General features: G+C 41.3%; 1 protein-coding gene across 2 annotated transcripts in view; it reads right to left on the bottom strand.

The window, feature by feature from the left end:
• The window catches only part of if (integrin subunit alpha inflated), a 201,641-nt gene that overhangs the window by 57,486 nt on the left and 126,096 nt on the right, over window positions 1-18,059 (bottom strand). For both annotated transcript variants that reach the window (XM_019048536.2, XM_019048537.2), the window contains exon 4: window positions 13,726-13,823. In XM_019048536.2, coding sequence (XP_018904081.2) covers window positions 13,726-13,823 — 98 coding nt within the window. The remainder of the gene's footprint in view (window positions 1-13,725; window positions 13,824-18,059) is intronic.

Below are 18,059 nucleotides of genomic sequence, written 5' to 3'. Positions count from 1 at the left end.
ACTTGACCCGACAACTTCCGCGTGTGTTTCAAACGTGACGTCACTATAGTCTCGAAAGGGACTAAGTACTCGATATTAATAGATTTATTGCCCGCTCTGGGAGCTTTTAAATATCCATGTTCGTGGTGTAATCCGAATCGATACGATTGAGACCTATGCGAGATGATCAGATAAACTGGATCAAGACAATAACAAGGCTACATAATTTAAAAAGAGGAGGAAGAATAAGAAGAAGAAGAAGAAGGAAAACTAGAGCACCTATAGGAAACAAAATCGTCCAAAATTTTGAAGAATTTTGCGCATCATTGGGTAAAAATCAGTGAAATCGTCTTTAAGAAATGCCTGACAATATCCTCTCTATTCTAAAAAAAATCATTTCTAAGACGCTCGATGGACCTGCGGGCTGATTGTTGAAATTGGCAGACAAAGCTACAGACAAAGATGACAAAAAAGATATGGAAGGATCCTACTGGTGGAAGCGGGGAGTTAAGATGGACAAAAGAGGTAGGTATTAGTCTTACTAACGGCAACTCACGATAGACCCCATAGGTAGTCGATGATTTTCTCTCTTAGTCTACAAGAACCGCCCATTTTAACCAATAGGATCGCTCCATACTCCTCATGTGTTCTTTGTCTATAGCTTTGTCTATAAATTTCATCAATCAGCCCACAGGGTGAGGAAGGGGAGTAAGAAGAGTAAAAAGCGGCCTTCAAAGACCCGCTTTGGGCGCGAACAGCGACCCGAAGGTTGGGCCGCGTATCGGACAGGGAGCAGAGCCCCTAAGTCCTTGTTAAATTATAATTTTACAAGTGAAAATATTGAATCGTTGCAATGTAGTTACAAGGTACCCTTCAACCATAGACCGACGAATCGTTTTGTTCATCTATACAGGGTGTTCGTAAAGTCCCCTCCCCCCCCTCTAACTTTTGACCTAATTGAGGTAGAGATTTGAAACTTGGAGGGTGTTCCTAGATCAAAGGGAGCTACTTTTTGACCCCCCCAAAATTTTGGGGGGCCCCATTTTGGGGGGGTTACGGACCCTAACTTTTAATTTTCAAATGAGAAGACCCCCTTTGTGATACCTCGTTCGAAAGAGCATAAAAAAAGAAAATTTTTCGCGCAAACCGGAAGTCATTATCTCAAACCGTTTCAAAATGGCGGCCGGTCAAAGTTCCAAATGGCCGAAAATTGGCACCTCTGCTATTTGCACATGGATTTGCTTGAAACTCGGTATCTGGGGGTATTTTGGCACGAGAAAAACGAATTTAACGTTAGATTTTCAAAAAAACCCTAATTTTTCAAAATGGCGACCCGTTTAGGCTCAAAAAGGCCGAAAATTTGACAAACTCGATTTTTTTGCCAATGGATTCACCTGAAATTCGGTATCTGGGGGTATTTTGACCCGAGAATAACGAATTCAACGTTAGATTTTTAAACAAACCCTAATTTTTCAAAATGGCCGCCGATTAAAGTTCAAAATGGTCAACAATTGGCAACCTCGACTTTTTGCCGATATATTCGCCTGAAACTCGGTGAAATAACGTCGAATTCGTTTGTTTCCCACCCAGATACCCTCAAACACCGAGTTTGAGGCGAATCTATCGGCAAAAAGTCGAGGTTGCCAATTGTTGACCATTTTGAACTTTAATCGGCGGCCATTTTGAAAAATTAGGGTTTGTTTAAAAATCTAACGTTGAATTCGTTATTCTCGGGTCAAAATACCCCCAGATACCGAATTTCAGGTGAATCCATTGGCAAAAAAATCGAGTTTGTCAAATTTTCGGCCTTTTTGAGCCTAAACGGGTCGCCATTTTGAAAAATTAGGGTTTTTTTGAAAATCTAACGTTAAATTCGTTTTTCTCGTGCCAAAATACCCCCAGATACCGAGTTTCAAGCAAATCCATGTGCAAATAGCAGAGGTGCCAATTTTCGGCCATTTGGAACTTTGACCGGCCGCCATTTTGAAACGGTTTGAGATAATGACTTCCGGTTTGCGCGAAAAATTTTCTTTTTTTATGCTCTTTCGAACGAGGTATCACAAAGGGGGTCTTCTCATTTGAAAATTAAAAGTTAGGGTCCGTAACCCCCCCAAAATGGGGCCCCCCAAAATTTTGGGGGGGTCAAAAAGTAGCTCCCTTTGATCTAGGAACACCCTCCAAGTTTCAAATCTCTACCTCAATTAGGTCAAAAGTTAGAGGGGGGGGAGGGGACTTTACGAACACCCTGTATACTATCAGCGTTGTCCCCTTCATCCTTACGTCTTGACTTCAGGACCATCAGTGGACTACAATTTAACTGCCGTAAGTGATGTCTACAGGTATGTCTATAGCTTCCCGCAACACGTAATTAAAGCCCACCGTTAAAGTCTTCAAAGTTACATAATGACTTGATAATGTATCCGCGCAAGGTGAAAAGGGTGAAGTAGAATGAGTATTGGTTTGCGGCCGGAGATAAGAGCGCGCCGCGCTGAGGTAGCGACGACTTGAGGAGCCGATCCGGAGATGAAAGGGATAATGCTGTTGCTTAATGACCTTGCGGCTTGGCGGCCTCCTCGTTAGGCGTAATCCTGCGGTCTCGCGGAAATCCTACAAACGAATGCGGGGCAATAAGAGCGTGATTGAGTAAGCTTTCGCGCAAACGGGGCTTTCCATCTCCGCGAATGGGCCCGCGCTTGGACCTTTCCCGATCCCAAGTGCGCCGTAACTCCTGGATTTCGTCGGATCAATTTCCTCGGTCTGACCTCCGCGAGAGGTGTGAAAATCGATGGATTTTTTGCGGATTGCCATATTTTGCAGTTAAAAAAAGAAAGAAGAAAAAAACAGGCGGGAAATCTCAAATATGTTTGTATGGGAGACGCGCTCAGCCGCGTTATATATAGTTATATACAGTAATTTGGATTGAATTTTGCAAAAAGGAACCACTAGCATTGCAATGATGCTAAGATTGTGAAACTTCATCTTTTGCAATAAAATTGCGGAAAACGTGAAAAACTATGAAATTTAGATGGTAATTTTTGTCTTTAATTTACAGTTTTTAGCGAGTAAAATAGAAACTATTAATAAATAATCGAGTTTTTCCTCCAAGACAAAAGAAGTTGCACAATCTTAGCAACATTGCAGTGCTAGTGATCCCTTTTTACAAAATGCAATCCATTTATAGTTATTTGTACCTGCTGGTAAAAATTGGGTTTCTAATCACCCGGGAAAAGTTCGATTTTACACTTAAAAAAAGTTACGAGCTACATGGACATACCGTCCGTTCTGGGCTCAGAGGCCGAAAGTTCCGGGTGCTGGAGCCGTGGCTTTGATTGCTCCGGGTGCTACGCCCGGATTTTTCGGAGCCCGGAACGCGGTCGTAGCCCATGAATACAGCTTCTATGGCCCGAATTTTTTTTTTTTTTCAGTGTACCGACCTTTTTTCTGTGCATGATTCCTCCCCTCACTTCCTGACACCCTCCTTTTCTGCGCCTCTACGCCTGTGCCTGAGCCCATATAGAAAAAGCACGATGTTGGAAATGCGCCGCGGTATTGGGCGAGACTAGTATCCCAGTCTCGCGGCCTTTGCGGACCAATCAGAGGCGCGTATTCGAATAATTCATGAGCGCGGGGACAAAATCATCGCGGCCGGGAAACAATCGATTGATTAATCATTGGCTTCGACGAAATGTATTCTATGTATCGGATACACGCGAGGCAGCGGCTTCGATCGGCGCCTAATCGGGGGAAAACGCGCATGCGCACTTCTCATTGTCCTCGCGGATTCGATTTCAAACGAGAGTAAACAAAGGATACCCGCAATGCGCAATTCTTCACGCACGGACATGAAAGCGCGTATCTCGGATCGAAACCCTTGGTCGATAGGTGTTTTTGCTGCGTAGGGTGGCGCAGGTGGATCCCGGAACGCGCATAAATCGTGCGGGAAAGAGGGAAAACTTGACGGAGCTTCCAGGCGAAACAATGCATTCTACCATTCCTCTACCCTCCCGAGGAGCCTTTTCTCGATGGCCGGCCGCCGAGTCGCGGAGTAGTCTAGTTTTTTTTTTTTGTCGCCGCGCCGCCCTCTTTGGCCGATCTCATACCTGCGGTCTTTGCTTATGCTGCCGTGCTAGGGAAAAACGCCGTATGAACCTTCAGACGATGCCAAATTTCCTCCGATAACAACCGAATTTACTGAGAAAATTATGAATATTTGTTTCCAAAATTTTCACACAGTGTTGTACGCAATTTAATCTAAAATGTTTGAAAGTTTCAAAAAAAAAAAATATGCATAAATTTCTTCAAAAATACATGTTTTATCGAGGGAAATTTGGCAACGCTCGAATGTTCATACGGCGTTCTTCCTTAGTACGGCAGTGTGTGTGTGTGTGTGTGTGTGTGATTCATGGTGGCGTTCCAGAGGAGATGCGGAGAATAGAACGCTACGGCGCGAGTTAACATGGAAGTGCTCGCTCCCTGAAAATGGCCGCAGGCCGTCGCGTTGTGCTAACAGCAAAAGTGTGTTTCCTAAGCTTCCGAACTCACCGAAAGAGCAGCGCAGTTCGAGGATGAAGGACCGAGTTAGGGCTCGCGCAATAATGTAGAAAATATCCTGTCGTGCAAAGACTTACACACATGTACCGCATAATCTATTTTATTCTCTTCTTTCTTTTCCTTTCCATCTATTTATTACCTCTTACTCATACTCTATGTTAGGTTCATATGGACCGCGTAAGGCAGAAAGGAGCCAAAACCGCATTAGCTGGCGCCAAAAATTGGGAAATTTAAATTTTTCATGGAAACGAGTATGCGGATTTTTGTGCAAATTCCAGTGAATTTTCTGCATATAGAACGAAGCACATTCCTTAAAATTTTCGAAGGAATCCGCACAAACGCTCTCTTGTGAAATAATAAATTGCCCGCTTAAATTTGGCAATCGCTGAAGAGGCATTCTTCCTTTCTGATAAACGCAGTCCATTTTGCCTTAGCTCTTTTCATTCTCAAATTTTAAGTTTTTTATTCCTTTTTCCTTAATCTCCTTCGTCGCCTTTGCCTCTCTAATTTGATCCTTATCTTATTGCTTTTTCCCCTTCTTATTTTTCATTGCAATTACTTTCATCTCCAGCCTTTCTTTTTCCTTTGCTTCCTTGTTTACTTTCTCTGATTATGCCTCTGTTCTTCCTGCTTCATTTCCTTGGCTCATCAGAGAGGTAAATAGACATACACGATCGACTTGTACAACGTGTCTAGGTCTGTAAAACGTGATTTTATTTTCAATTTTAAACGCTTCCGTCTATCGAAGCTTTGTTAACACGTGCGACTACACATTTTGGATTCCTCTCGTATGCTATTCAAAATTTGATGTCTAGAATGTAGGTGATGTTTTTAGTTTAAAATCCTTTTTATTCTAAATTGCGTACTGAAGGTTACGAAGAGCACGAATATTCTTCCTCTTCTTCCCTGAATGATGAATGCTGTATGCTAATTGTTTTTCGTTGTCCACGCTGCATTTTAGCCGGATCGAGCGGAGAGGAGGGGGAGGAGGCTCTAACTTTGTTTTTACCGCTTTTACTGCAGGTTTTAACATTAGCTAAGCCCCTCGCTCTTTTTCATAGAATAGAATACAATCGCGGATTTATGTCCGAGCGAAAATGTCAAATAGGAATACTTTTACGATAAAATACGCATTCTTGCGACATGATTTCTTGTCTAACCTTTCGAGTGTTTTAAGACCTGAAAAGGGAGTCGAAGCGAGGAAGGTATTCGCGCATATTAATGCACGTCCGCGGAATCTTAAGGTTGCGGATAGACGAGGCAGATGCTTTCCGATAGCACGAGAGTGTTTCATAAAAAGAGCGCAATTAATTCACCATCTTATTTTCGTACGAACAATGAAGACTGTAATAACAAGGAACAGAACCATAAGATGTTCTCATTTTCTGCATACTCTGACATGCTACCGAATAAAGCAATGCGTCAAAAATGAAGTCTACATTTAATTTGTTTTAAGTATTTCAGCGGTTTTTACCCAACGAATCCTCGTGTTTCATACAATTATCAAGTAGAAATATTTTAGAGGACTACACTGAAAAAAAACATTGGATCTAGAGTCCAGACTCTTAAAAATATCGACAAGAAAAAATACTCTTGATTCAATCGGATTTTTGCTTAAATCAAAAACCAAGCCTCTTAATTTGAGCGGATTTCCTTTTGATTTTAGCTTAAATCTGATTGAATCAAGAGTCCTTTTTCTTGTCAATGCATGTTTTCAAGAGTCTGGACTCTAGATCCAATATGTTTTTTTTTTTTTTTTTTTTTTTCCAGTGTAGGTATCAGTGAACTTTATTTTCGACTATAAAAACAGGTGTTCATTAATTTTATAATGCTTTAAACTGCTTGTACCCGCTTCTTTTTGGAGACTTAGGTTGAAGTGCAATCGTTATGTTTTGGAATATTCGGCGCGGATTATTCAGGATACGGTCTTTTTATTTTGAAAGTTTCGAACAGGTATGTTTTCCTGCGAATGGTTTTGAGAGTGTACATCCGTTCTACGCCATTTTTACTGATATAAATGGCAAGAGCTCCTTCCACCAGAGTTTCAATGAATATCCTTAAAACTATTTACCTAATTGAATCCATTTCCGTTAGACGGACGTAAGTCCATAAACTCATGAGCACTATCGTCCAGGATGATCAAAGAAAGCCAGAACTCGTGAGTTTTTGGACTTACGCGTGTCTAACACAAACTGATTCAATTTTGGCACGCATTTGAGAAGGAATCCTGCGAGCAGTGAACACCTGCTTTGAATCTCCTCGCACTGCAGCAAACTTTAAAAAGTCTAAAAGTTGTCCTCACTTAGAAATTTAAATCCATAGGTAAATCATCTGGAAATAAGTCCGAAACAAAAATGCAACCTCGAGCACCGATTTCTTGTACATCGGCCGGGCGTTCCTTTACTCTTTGCGAGTGAAGACATAAAAACCGTATGAATTTTGCAACTTGGAGCAATGGGCGTAAACCTGTTAATTACTGCAAAGGAAAGAACAAGCTTCAAATGATCTATTGATCATCCATTTTCGAGAACGCATCGGAAAGGGAGGGTAAATGTAAAAACGAAACAAGTTAATAACTGGCGCTGAAGAAAACATGTCCTCTCTCCGGGACTCGAGAACAGTAAACTGCAGGTTGTAAGGAAATTTCAGAAGAAATTTTCAATCTCCAGGTCCTCTTCTCGTAAAATTGTAGTTATGTTCCTCTTGATGACACTCATAAAGACGCGGCCACTCGGGACCGCTAAGTCGTCAGTGGCGTATCGATATTTCCCCAACTGAAGCTAGGGTAAAGAATCGATTATTAGCGTGTACCCTGTTTATCGAGTCTTTCCTTTGAGTTCAAATGACAGGTCAATCGATATATCGCAAAGCACGCCACGCAATTGAGAGTCGTTGCTTGCGAACGACAAGCCTCGGAGGATAACCGTTAGGAAAACCAACTTCCTGGGCGAAAAATTCAATTCCATTTACGACGGCGCGGCGCGCAGAAGGAGGAATGAGTAAATGTCTTCATTCGTGTGTACAGAGGAGACAGCCAAGGTGTAGCTCATCGATTAGTGCCGTTGCGTGCGGGGAAATATGCTCGGTTGCTGAGCTTCCCTGGAAAAACACTTAATTTTACGGCCCGATGCGTGAATGGCCTCACAAATTGGTCGTTTGTCTATTTGTGTTGTTTTAGCTGGCTCCGTGCATCTATTTTATTTCGGGGGCCGAGTAGAATGGACACTTTTTGGGATGCGGGAATTTGACGCATAAAATTATTGATAGCGTGACCAAAGAAATTTTTGAATCGCCCACACACAACGGAATGACTGGCACAGACAAGAACATTTGTATCCAGATAGATGAAAAAAAAAAAAAAAAAAAATTAGTTTGCATTTAGTTACGTTCCAATGAAAGGATATGATAAATAATAAAGAAAAAATAAAAAAGCAAAAAAAGTCTGTCCGCGGCCATCCAAATTTCTAATAAAGGGTACAGTTTTATGGTATCCTTGATAAGAGGACTGAACCTCGGTCTCGAAAATTGTCCTCCACGGAATATGAGTTTGGAGACTTTTTGGAGCTGTCGGATTTAAGGTTTTAAACAAATAAAGTACACGGAGGCATTCCAAAATCGTTTTTATGGTGTTATGAACCTTCTTCTAACCACACGTTGATAAAACGTTTGAGTAGGTGATTCGATGGACGCCATTTTTTGTGTCAGAGCGACGTGCGATAAATCGCATCGATTTTTTCCATAATTTCAACTACTTGTCACTTGTTTCGTATTTTGAGATCGCACTTCTATTGTCATGAGACTGAAGAATTCATGTACCAAATTTGATCAAGAAATTCAACGTACTAAAGGCGTGGTTTTTTCAGAGGAAAAATATCGCATTCGAGTGCAGTTCCGATATCAGTATCGAATGCGATATTTTTCCTCTAGAAAAACCACGCCTTTATTACGTTGATTTCCTTTGTCAAATTTGGTACACGAATTCTTCAGTCTCATGGCAACAGAAGTGCGATCTCAAATTTCGAAACAGATGGCAAGTAGCTGAGATTATGGAACAAATCGATGCGATATATCGTACGTCGTTCTGACACAAACAATGGGGTCCATCGAATCACCTTAAGGATATTTGCTAAGCCTTCTGTAGAATGACACACACAAAATGAACGCATCATGGCTCTTTACGTGTTCATTTTGTCCGCGGCACAAGCTTTTCTACTTCCAATAGAGACTTTGCGTCAAAAATGCACGTTTAATTGCATGCACAGACCGAAAAGAACGAACAAAACCGCCATACTTTGCTCAAGAAGGAGAAAAAATCTTGAGCATATAGCAAGAGCTCTGAGCAGAAGTCCGCGATGAAAAGCGAGAGAAGCAAAGAGATGAAAATCGGAGCCGTAAAAAGCAGAAAAAGTGGAATTGTTGGCTGAACGTCCTGCGATGTGATTCTTAGATATATATATAAATTAGCCGCGCTACGGTAGCAGACACGACGGAAGACAGCGGCTTTGCCGCCATGTACGTGCCATCAGAATGTGAATTACTTTTCGAGCAATTTGTCACAATCGATCCACTCAATTCAAGGCGCAATCGGAATTCTTAATCGGCTCCCTGAGTTGGAGCAATTGCTTCGCTCCCAATATACTCGGCATTACCATATTTCAATTGAAAACTCCAGAGGAGGGAAAGCATTTAAAAAAAGAAAAAAAAAAGATTCGCGATATTCACCGGCGTACCTATTACACTCACTCTGTAAGCCGCGTTTTACCTCCACCTCATACCTTGCGGGTTACCTCTAGAATGAAATAAAATTCAGGTTACTTTATAAAGATATTTTTTTAAGAAAATCTATCATAGAACTTATATAAATCGCAGGAAAACAGCGACCGCTGGCGACTAGCAATCTGCTATAGATTGAATAAATAAATATGATATTAAGAAATCTTGGGGGAGGGGGGACGCTGTTATGTTTAAATTGTAAAAAAACCTTTTTGTCTTTGAATGTATAATAGCTATAAGTGCAGCATTTGTACGTATGTACGTGAAGTAAAATTAGTGCCCTCAGTTGCGTTTAGGTTGAATAGGCAACTAAAGAACAACAACAACAAACTGCATGACAAAGCGTGGAGTATCAAGGGAGAATGAAGGCGCACCAAACCGGCATTATGATTTCAAAATCTCTTACCGATGAATCCTTCATTTATTCCTGCATGTCGGAATTAGTGCAATTTACCGAGTTAATTCGCAAGGTGCTTGCGAATTTCCAGAGATTGCTCGATGCATGCGACACTCGAATGACCAATTTTGCGACTGAAATGATTTAGAACTGCGCAATCGCCCCCTTATTTTGGTCTCGTAAAGAATGAATACATGAATTGGTGATTTCGTGTTCACCACTAGTTAAACCGAGGAGAGTTGACTTGCATGGTCTGAGAATAGCAGCAGCCTGATTGTTGAAATTTTGTGTTTGTCGAGTGGACATGGCTGACATAGGTTAAATGGCAAAGCGTGATTGGTCGGCTATGTCCTATCGCTGCTTAAACGTGCTTCGTCGATTGGAATGGACGACAAACTAAAGGCACCTCTTGAGTTTTCGACAGTATGTTCATTCCAGTTGACAAAGCACGATAAGGCACGTTAAATCAGCGATAAGACATAGCCGACCAATCACGGTTCGCCATTTAACCGATGTAAGCTATGTCCACCCGACAAACACAAAATTTCAACAATCAGGCTGTAGATGACGATATCGACAGCGATTTTCAATTTCCCTTCAATTTTTTGAGCTGGGAGAGATCTTTTTCTTCTCCACTAATTCAGAAGATTCTGCTGACAAAGCATCATTTTACGACTCGTGCAATTGGATGATTTTATTTTGTCACTCTTATACAGGATTTGTACACGGAAAAAATTAAATTTCTGATTTAACAATTCAATTGCTAAAATAAGTGACTGCAATATTTCAACGTAGATTTCACAACAAAAAAATGCTAATTTAACCACTATTGTAAGCTAATTTAACCACGAGGGTGATTAGAGTATCATTTTTTTGTTGTAAAATCTACATTGAAACATTGCAGTCACTTTTTTTAGCAATTGAAATGTTAAATCAGCAATTTAATTTTTTCTGTGTATGGTTGAATTTTACTTTTCTTCTCTGATTCCCTTGGAACAACTTTTCTTCTTTATGCACGTCACCGCCGGAATACGCATGTTTTTTGATACCTCAATGTTAAAATAAATATATTTCAGAGAGAAAAAAAAAAAACCATTCTCAGAGCTATCAAGGAAGGTGCGAGTGTGGGGGGGGGGGGGGGGGGCAGCAGTGGTCAGACCAGGAGCGCTGTCCTGCCCCGGGAACGACGCAGAGGGGGCGGGGGAGGGGAAGGAATGCTTTCGCGGTTCGTCGAAACGGAACATGTCATACCTAAAATGGCTGAGGACGAGATGCCTGATGCCTCCCCTATCTCTCGCTCAATAAAAACAATCTGGTTACATTTTTCAAACGGGCAGATGCCGCCTTCGCTTTCGGAAATTTAAGTTGCCGTCAAATACTTGGAATTGCTTGGCGGCTTACATTACCTCCGCGCCAATGAGCAACGATTCTTGGGCCCATGCACACGCAGCGCCATCTATGCCAGGCAGCGAGCACCGAGAAATGTCAAAGTGGTATAAATAATTACTTTTTGCAAGCCATGGAGCATATTTTTAGGTGTATGAATCAGTCCTTGGTAAGATGAATCCTCAGCATTGGCGCGATGCATTCTAGGTACAATACATCAAATTTTAACTATCAGGTGGGCTATATTGGGAAAACTGAAATTTAAATCTCTAGAACAATCATTAGGGAATGTTCGTATTTTCGTGTCGAAAATCATCCTTAAAATGAATTCCGAGGTACACTGGAGAAAAAAGTCGCTTGGCTTAAGAGTCGTCAAGACTCTTAAAAACATTGGCAAGAAAAAATACTCTCGATTCAATCGGACTTTTTGCTCGTTTCAAAAGGAAATCCGTCTAATTCAAGAGGCTCGGCTCTTCGATTTAAGGAATAATTGGATTGAATCTAGAATTCTTGAGTATGTTTTCTTGTCAGTATTTCTAAGAGTCTGGACTCAAGATCCAAGCGACTTTTTTTCCCAGTGCACTGTTTCCAAATAACAATTAATATCGAACTAAAAGCGGTTGCGAAGCGGAAAAAGTGCCTATTGAGGCTTTGAAAGTTGAGTTTATGTACGATCATATCTTGATGACATGAGGGGTACGTGCAACACGGGCCATTTCACGCTCGTGTCGGATACCATTGAGACTTGCTCTATTCATTCATCTAACAATGCCCTATGTGTTCCTAAAGTTTCAAGTCCCCAAAATATTTTGGGGGTAATAGGGGTAATGGGGGCACACAAATATAAGTGGCGGGGGGTCAAAGTTGAAAATCCGCTAAATTTTCGCGAATATTTTACTCAAAAACTACTAAATATTTCGAAACGCGGTTTAAACGAGCGTTTTCAGCGTGAAAAGAGCTTTCAGAAAATGTATAATATCATAGGGTTTTGTCGACTTAAACTCGATAGCCTAACACAGTTTTTCACAAATAATAATAATGAAAAAAATTAAAATGGCTAAAATGTTCCTTCTCCTCATTGACGCAATAATTTTTCATCATTATTCAATTTTTCCTTTGCGACTTTTGAATTAAAAAAGAAAAATTAATCGTGGCCCCTTCCCGTCAGAATCATAATACCGGAAAATTTATCAGTAGTCAACAGAAGATACTGCGCTGTGTGCCGGGGCTATAGCAATACCGAAGTAGGTTCATCAGTCCATCTGAGGTTCTTGCTGCCGGCAACTCGCTCATCAAAGTCCCTCGAACTGACTGCCATACTGCCATATTTAGAATATCCGCCGTATAAACCTTCCAACGTTGCCAATTTCTTCCGATAAAAAATTCAAATTTCTTGGAATAAATATGAATGCTTTCCATTGAATTTTCCCAAGTTTTGTTCACGATTTTTCTCGGTACCCCTGCCCATTGTAAAGAGAACGCTCTTGTAAATTTCTCAGGGGTAAATGAGGCTTTCAAGGATGTAAATCTAGCAGCATTCGGATGCTGATACAGTGTTCTCTCTCAGCGCGGCGGTGCACTTATTCGATCTGGTTCTGCGTTCGCCCGGAAAGGAGTTCGCACGGTTGAGCGCCCGACGCCGGGCCAAAGCGCCATCGTTTTAATTATTGGTGAAATAAATAAACGGATCGAAGGCAAGTAAACAGTTGAAACTAATAACTGAGACTAATAGCTGCTTTGATCTGCGTTTCAATGCCCCGCTCGTATTTCTCTGGATTATTCTTCGCCGCGGCCAAGACCACCCGTCCGGTTCCCGACGTGAAATCGCCGGAATGTCGGATCGATCCTTCGACGCACTCGACTATACACTTGTTGCGATGAAATAAAGTTCTGGCCAGTGGCGTGGCGTGATTTGCGATTTATCGATTGTTATGAACCTATGGAAAAGGATCGATAAACAGGGTGTTCGCAGCGAACACCTTAATAATCGATTCTTTACCATAGGCTTAAATGGCATAACAATCGATATATCGCAATTCACGCCACGCCACTGCGGTTCTGGCAACGCTGTTTCGACAGCTATACCTGTCCGTACATGCAATGGCATGTCGATCTCGATGGACCAAAAAGGCTTATTGGCTAATCTAACCTGGTGTAATGTAAATACTGGGTGGCGATATTAAAGAGGGTATCAAGCCTAGCCTTTTTTTGATATTTTTTGCCGGGTGCTGTTGGGTGTAGTATAACATTTTTGGAAAACCAAATTGAGGATTCACGGCAATTCTGGACTCAATTTGACCTACAAACCTTCGAAGAGCGGCTGAGGCTTGTAGGTAAATGTCGGGCATTACTAATAGATCAGCTAGTCATGCATTTCACGGAGTCGTGCTTTAAAAATTATTGAGGCTAAAAGAATAGCAAAATTGAAATCGCTTATCCGGGAAAATAATATACATATACAGTAGGTCATTCGCAGCAATCGCCAAAAAATATAGTACCAATAATATCGGATTCAGATAATGGTGGTTTCGGTGGTTCGGTACACTAATTTGCAGTTAAACAAGTCCCTTGAATCCTCTCAAGTCCATCACAATATTTTTCAAAAGTCAAATTTTTAGATGAAATCAGGATCCACTCACCACAACTACTCCATCTTCGCCGGAGCTTCTGACAGTTGCACCAAACCATTGATGAGACTTCTTGTCAATTTGCATTCCTTGCGAACTGTTGTTGTTTCCTGAAATCAGAAATCAATTTTCGTTACTGAAGCTACAAACATACCAAACAAGCACAGAAATAAACCGGTAGAGACCGAACACTATACGAGCGGCGGTTTTTGTGGTACATCAGAAACGACGTATATCATCGGCTATTGAATTCTTTATACAGAGAGGTGATTACTTTAAAAACTAGAATGTTGTACGGTTGGTTCCTTTTTGATATAACAAGACAGGCTTGACAGAATTGATACTCAAAAGGAACGGTGTTTAAGCGAATCAAATAAAAGGGAACCACGCACAGGACTAGTTTCAACATAGCTCCTTTCGATTTATTCCATTTGCAACTAGCTCATTTTATCATAAATACGTTCATTTATCACACTGAAATGAAGAAGTGTTGTAATTTATAAGATCCTCATGAAAGTTGGTAGCCAGTACTAAATTTCTGACAGAGGGTATTCTGCGACTAGTGCACATAACTGCATGCATGATTAACATTGACAGAAACAAAAATAGCCCAAATAATTCAACTAAAAAACACGAGAAAACTGGTAACTAAGGTTAAAACAACAAAACATTTTTTTTTCTTCTATTTTTGTTAACACGAACGTAGTTTGACTTTCATAATTTTGTATATATTTTTGTTTCCTGGTCGAGGGAGGGGTTGAAACCACTCCGAAAATGTCCCAGACTTAATGTTTTGTTGTTTCAGCCATGGTTACCCGTTTCCTTGGGTTTTTTAGTTCACTGACAGACATTTAGCGCAGATGACTGGATTTCCTAAGAATCATGCACACTGGAAAAAAAACACATTGGATCTGGAGTCCAGACTCTTGAAAACATTGACAAGAAAAAGCTGTGCATAACGTTTGCGCACAATTTTTTTCCCGATAACGTTTGCGCACCCTTTTCACGAATATCATTTGCGCACACTTTTTACCGATAACGTTTGCGCACACTGCACTATTTGGCAACGCTGCAATGATGCTACGCGTGTCACCCGAAAACCGGAGTTTGTTTTGATCCGGGCGGTCATAGATGATGAAATTATTGTTTTAACCAATTCGTATCTCGATAAGGACCTGAAAATTACGGAGTTTCTGGAAATGGTTCGTGAAGTTAAATACCCCGACAAAAATGATTCAGACGAAGAAAATAACCCGGAGGCTGTAAATGACTCTTTCAATGCAGACGAGCCTGATGAATCCATTTCTGAAAATGGTGCTGATGAAACTTGCTCTTCAAATGCAACCTGCCCTAAAAACAGCCCTAAAACCCGTCCTTGCACTGAAGATGATTCCGGTGAAGACAGTGACAGCATTTTTAGCTGAAGTAACAGCGAAAAATCTGTGAGTAACCATATACCTTATTTTCTTAACTTTCTTCATTTTCTATTTTCTTCTTATTAACTTATTTATTCATTTACTTATTGATTGCTTATTGGAATTTATTTAAATGAAAATTTCCCCTCGTCCGTTTATAAATTATCCGTCCGTTGAATTGTCTTATCACGAAGCGATACTACTGACGCATCATTGAAGCGTTGCCAAATAGTGCAGTGTGCGCAAACGTTATCGGTAAAAAGTGTGCGCAAATGATATTCGTGAAAAGCGTGCGCAAACGCTATCGGTAAGAAAAGTGTGCGCAAACGTTATGCAGCCAGAAAAAGGACTCTTGATTCAATCAGATTTAAGCTAAAATCAAAAAGGAATCCGCTCAAATTAAGAGGCTTGGTTCTTAATTTAAGCTTAATAATCTGATTGAATCAAGAGAATTTTTCTTGTCGATGTTTATAAGAGTCTGGACTCTAGATCCAATGTGTTTTTTTTCCAGTGTACGCTGAAGAATTTATGCATTACTAACATTATTTTCCATCCCTGCATGAAGCCTTTTTTCCAGTGAGCGAAAAGACCCGGCAACCATGAATGGAGACTTGATTGAACCCTGGACGCCTAGAGCTTTAAGCAAAAAGAAGTTGGAAACAAGAGCATCCAATGGTCGGTGAGCGACCACGGAACAATGCCCCTGTCTTTGGTCCACTCGAAACTCCATCGTGCTCTCCATTAGGATGTTTACTTTATTGGCTCGGCCATAACGACCATCGAGGTGCACTCAGCACAAAGACCGCGGGTCCTCCCACTCCGCTCCGGAAGAATATCTTGACCTCTCTTTTCCGGTCTACTTTACGAGCGAAAGAAAGCTGGGAGCACTTCTCTCTGCCCTCCCAAGCTCCTCGTGATAACCGTAGCATCGGGCTAGAGGCAATGGCGAAAATATATTCTCTCCATTACGTTAATCTCGAATAGATACGTAGTTTTTAAGATGCAGACCATACGAGGCTTAGACCTGAAATATGCTATGAGGATTAGACCTGGTACACATTTATTTACCGAAATTAATTATGTAAAAGTTTCGGGGGTCTTACCTTCCAAACGTAAAAAAAAAAAAAAAAAAAAAAAAAAAAAAAAAAAAAAAAACGACACCCTTTCCGACGCATTTTTACTTCCATTGCAAGTTTGTCAGTACAGTCTCGGTGAGTGTTCGAGTAACACAGGTGAGTAAAAAAATTTACCAGGTCTAAACCTCATGGAGTCTTCAAAAACCTTTTCGACTCTCGAAATTGTAGAGCCCTGCATCGAGGTTTCAGAATAATAGCGATCTTTCTCGAGTTGGCGAAAAGAAAATCTCTACTCATGTTTTCAACAAAGAACGGTCCTCTTTAAAAACACGCATTTATCTAGTGAGCTTCCCTCTTTGATAATAAAATACGTGTAGTTGCATGTTAAACCTACGAGTTCTAGTCCTTTTAACGCACGGCGTATTGAAGTTTTATACATAGCTTCTTCTGAAAACTTCGCATTTTGGATCAAAACCTCAAAACTTCACAACACCGGTTTGGTTGGACGTCCGAACTTTTAGTGACTAAATGTGCATTCCGTCTGTGCATTTCCCTGCGTTTTTTTGGCAAGAAAGCTACGATCCTAATAGTGGATGGTCATGTAAGAAGCGATACTCATTGACCATTGAAAAAGCCCCTTGATATGAAAATGCAAAAAAAGAAAGGCGGAGAAATTTTTCGCATGGTACGGCGAATCTTAGACACGGACATGTACATGGTAAAGCGAAGGAGTGCAAGTGCCGGCAATAAAAAGATACAAGGAGAACGGGGTAGTGGAGGAGTAGAGTGCTCTGAACCGAACATAAAAGATACCGCAGTCAATGGGCGCCTCCCCGCTCGCTTTGGCCTCTCCGTACGGAAACAATTTATAACCGTAACAAAATCAATTACTTATTGAAGAAAATTAAGACCTGACGATCTTCTCTGTCAATGAACTTTTATCCGCGGCGGAGGAGGGGGGTGGACTCGGAAACCAGGGCGAGGGAGCGAGGGAGAAGAAAAATGATAGGAAACGGAAATTAATGACGGTTCTTGCCAACGTAATGGGATAATTGTGCGGAGGTCGGGAAAAACGACGTATGAACCTCCAGGCGTTGCCAAATTTCCATCGATAAAACAAGAATCCCCTAGTAAACTTATGAATATATTTCTTTCAATTTTTCAGAAAATTTTGTTCGCATATTGTTCTAAAGTTCCGTGAAAATTTCAAGGAAAAATATCCATAACTTTCCTCAAAAATAAACATTTTATCGAAGGAAATTTGGCAACTCTCAAATGCTCATACGGCGTTCTTCCTTAGCACGGGAGAATTGTGCGGAGGTCGGGGTGCGTGCGTGCGCCCCCGCCTCGGATTTACACTAAAAGCTATCGGATCGTAAAAGTCGTCTGACAACTCGCCAGCAGATAGCGCGGCTGTAGGATCGCGGCCGGATCTCGCGGCCTAGCTCGCGCGGTGGTCAGCGACAACAATGAGCCATTTTAATATACATGTTGCGCGGTGCGTCACGTCTGAAAAAGCGAGGTAATCTCTCAATGAAGGGTAGGCTGACGTCGCCCCCCCCCCCCCTCCGTCGAGAACAACGCAGCTTCTCGCCGAACAATGAACTTGGGACCGTTGCCTGGAAAAGCGCCAGCTATTCTTTGACTGCCCGCCGACACGCCTCGAAGCGCCTCGAGGATGCCTCTTGAACTTTTCGTCCACATCGTAGTGAAGCCTGCACAAATTTAGTTTAGAAATATTGAATTGGATGGATACTATGGGTTCAGGGGAAAGGGGAATACCTCAAAAAAGTGTTTAAAAATATGCCGGCACAGAAAGGCCAAAAAATTGAACTAAACCGGTATAGAAAAGTTT

The sequence above is a fragment of the Bemisia tabaci genome, chromosome 3 (genome assembly GCF_918797505.1).
Source record: "Bemisia tabaci chromosome 3, PGI_BMITA_v3".
Taxonomy (NCBI): Eukaryota; Metazoa; Arthropoda; class Insecta; order Hemiptera; family Aleyrodidae; genus Bemisia; species Bemisia tabaci.
This window is presented reverse-complemented; position numbering and strand designations above follow the sequence as displayed.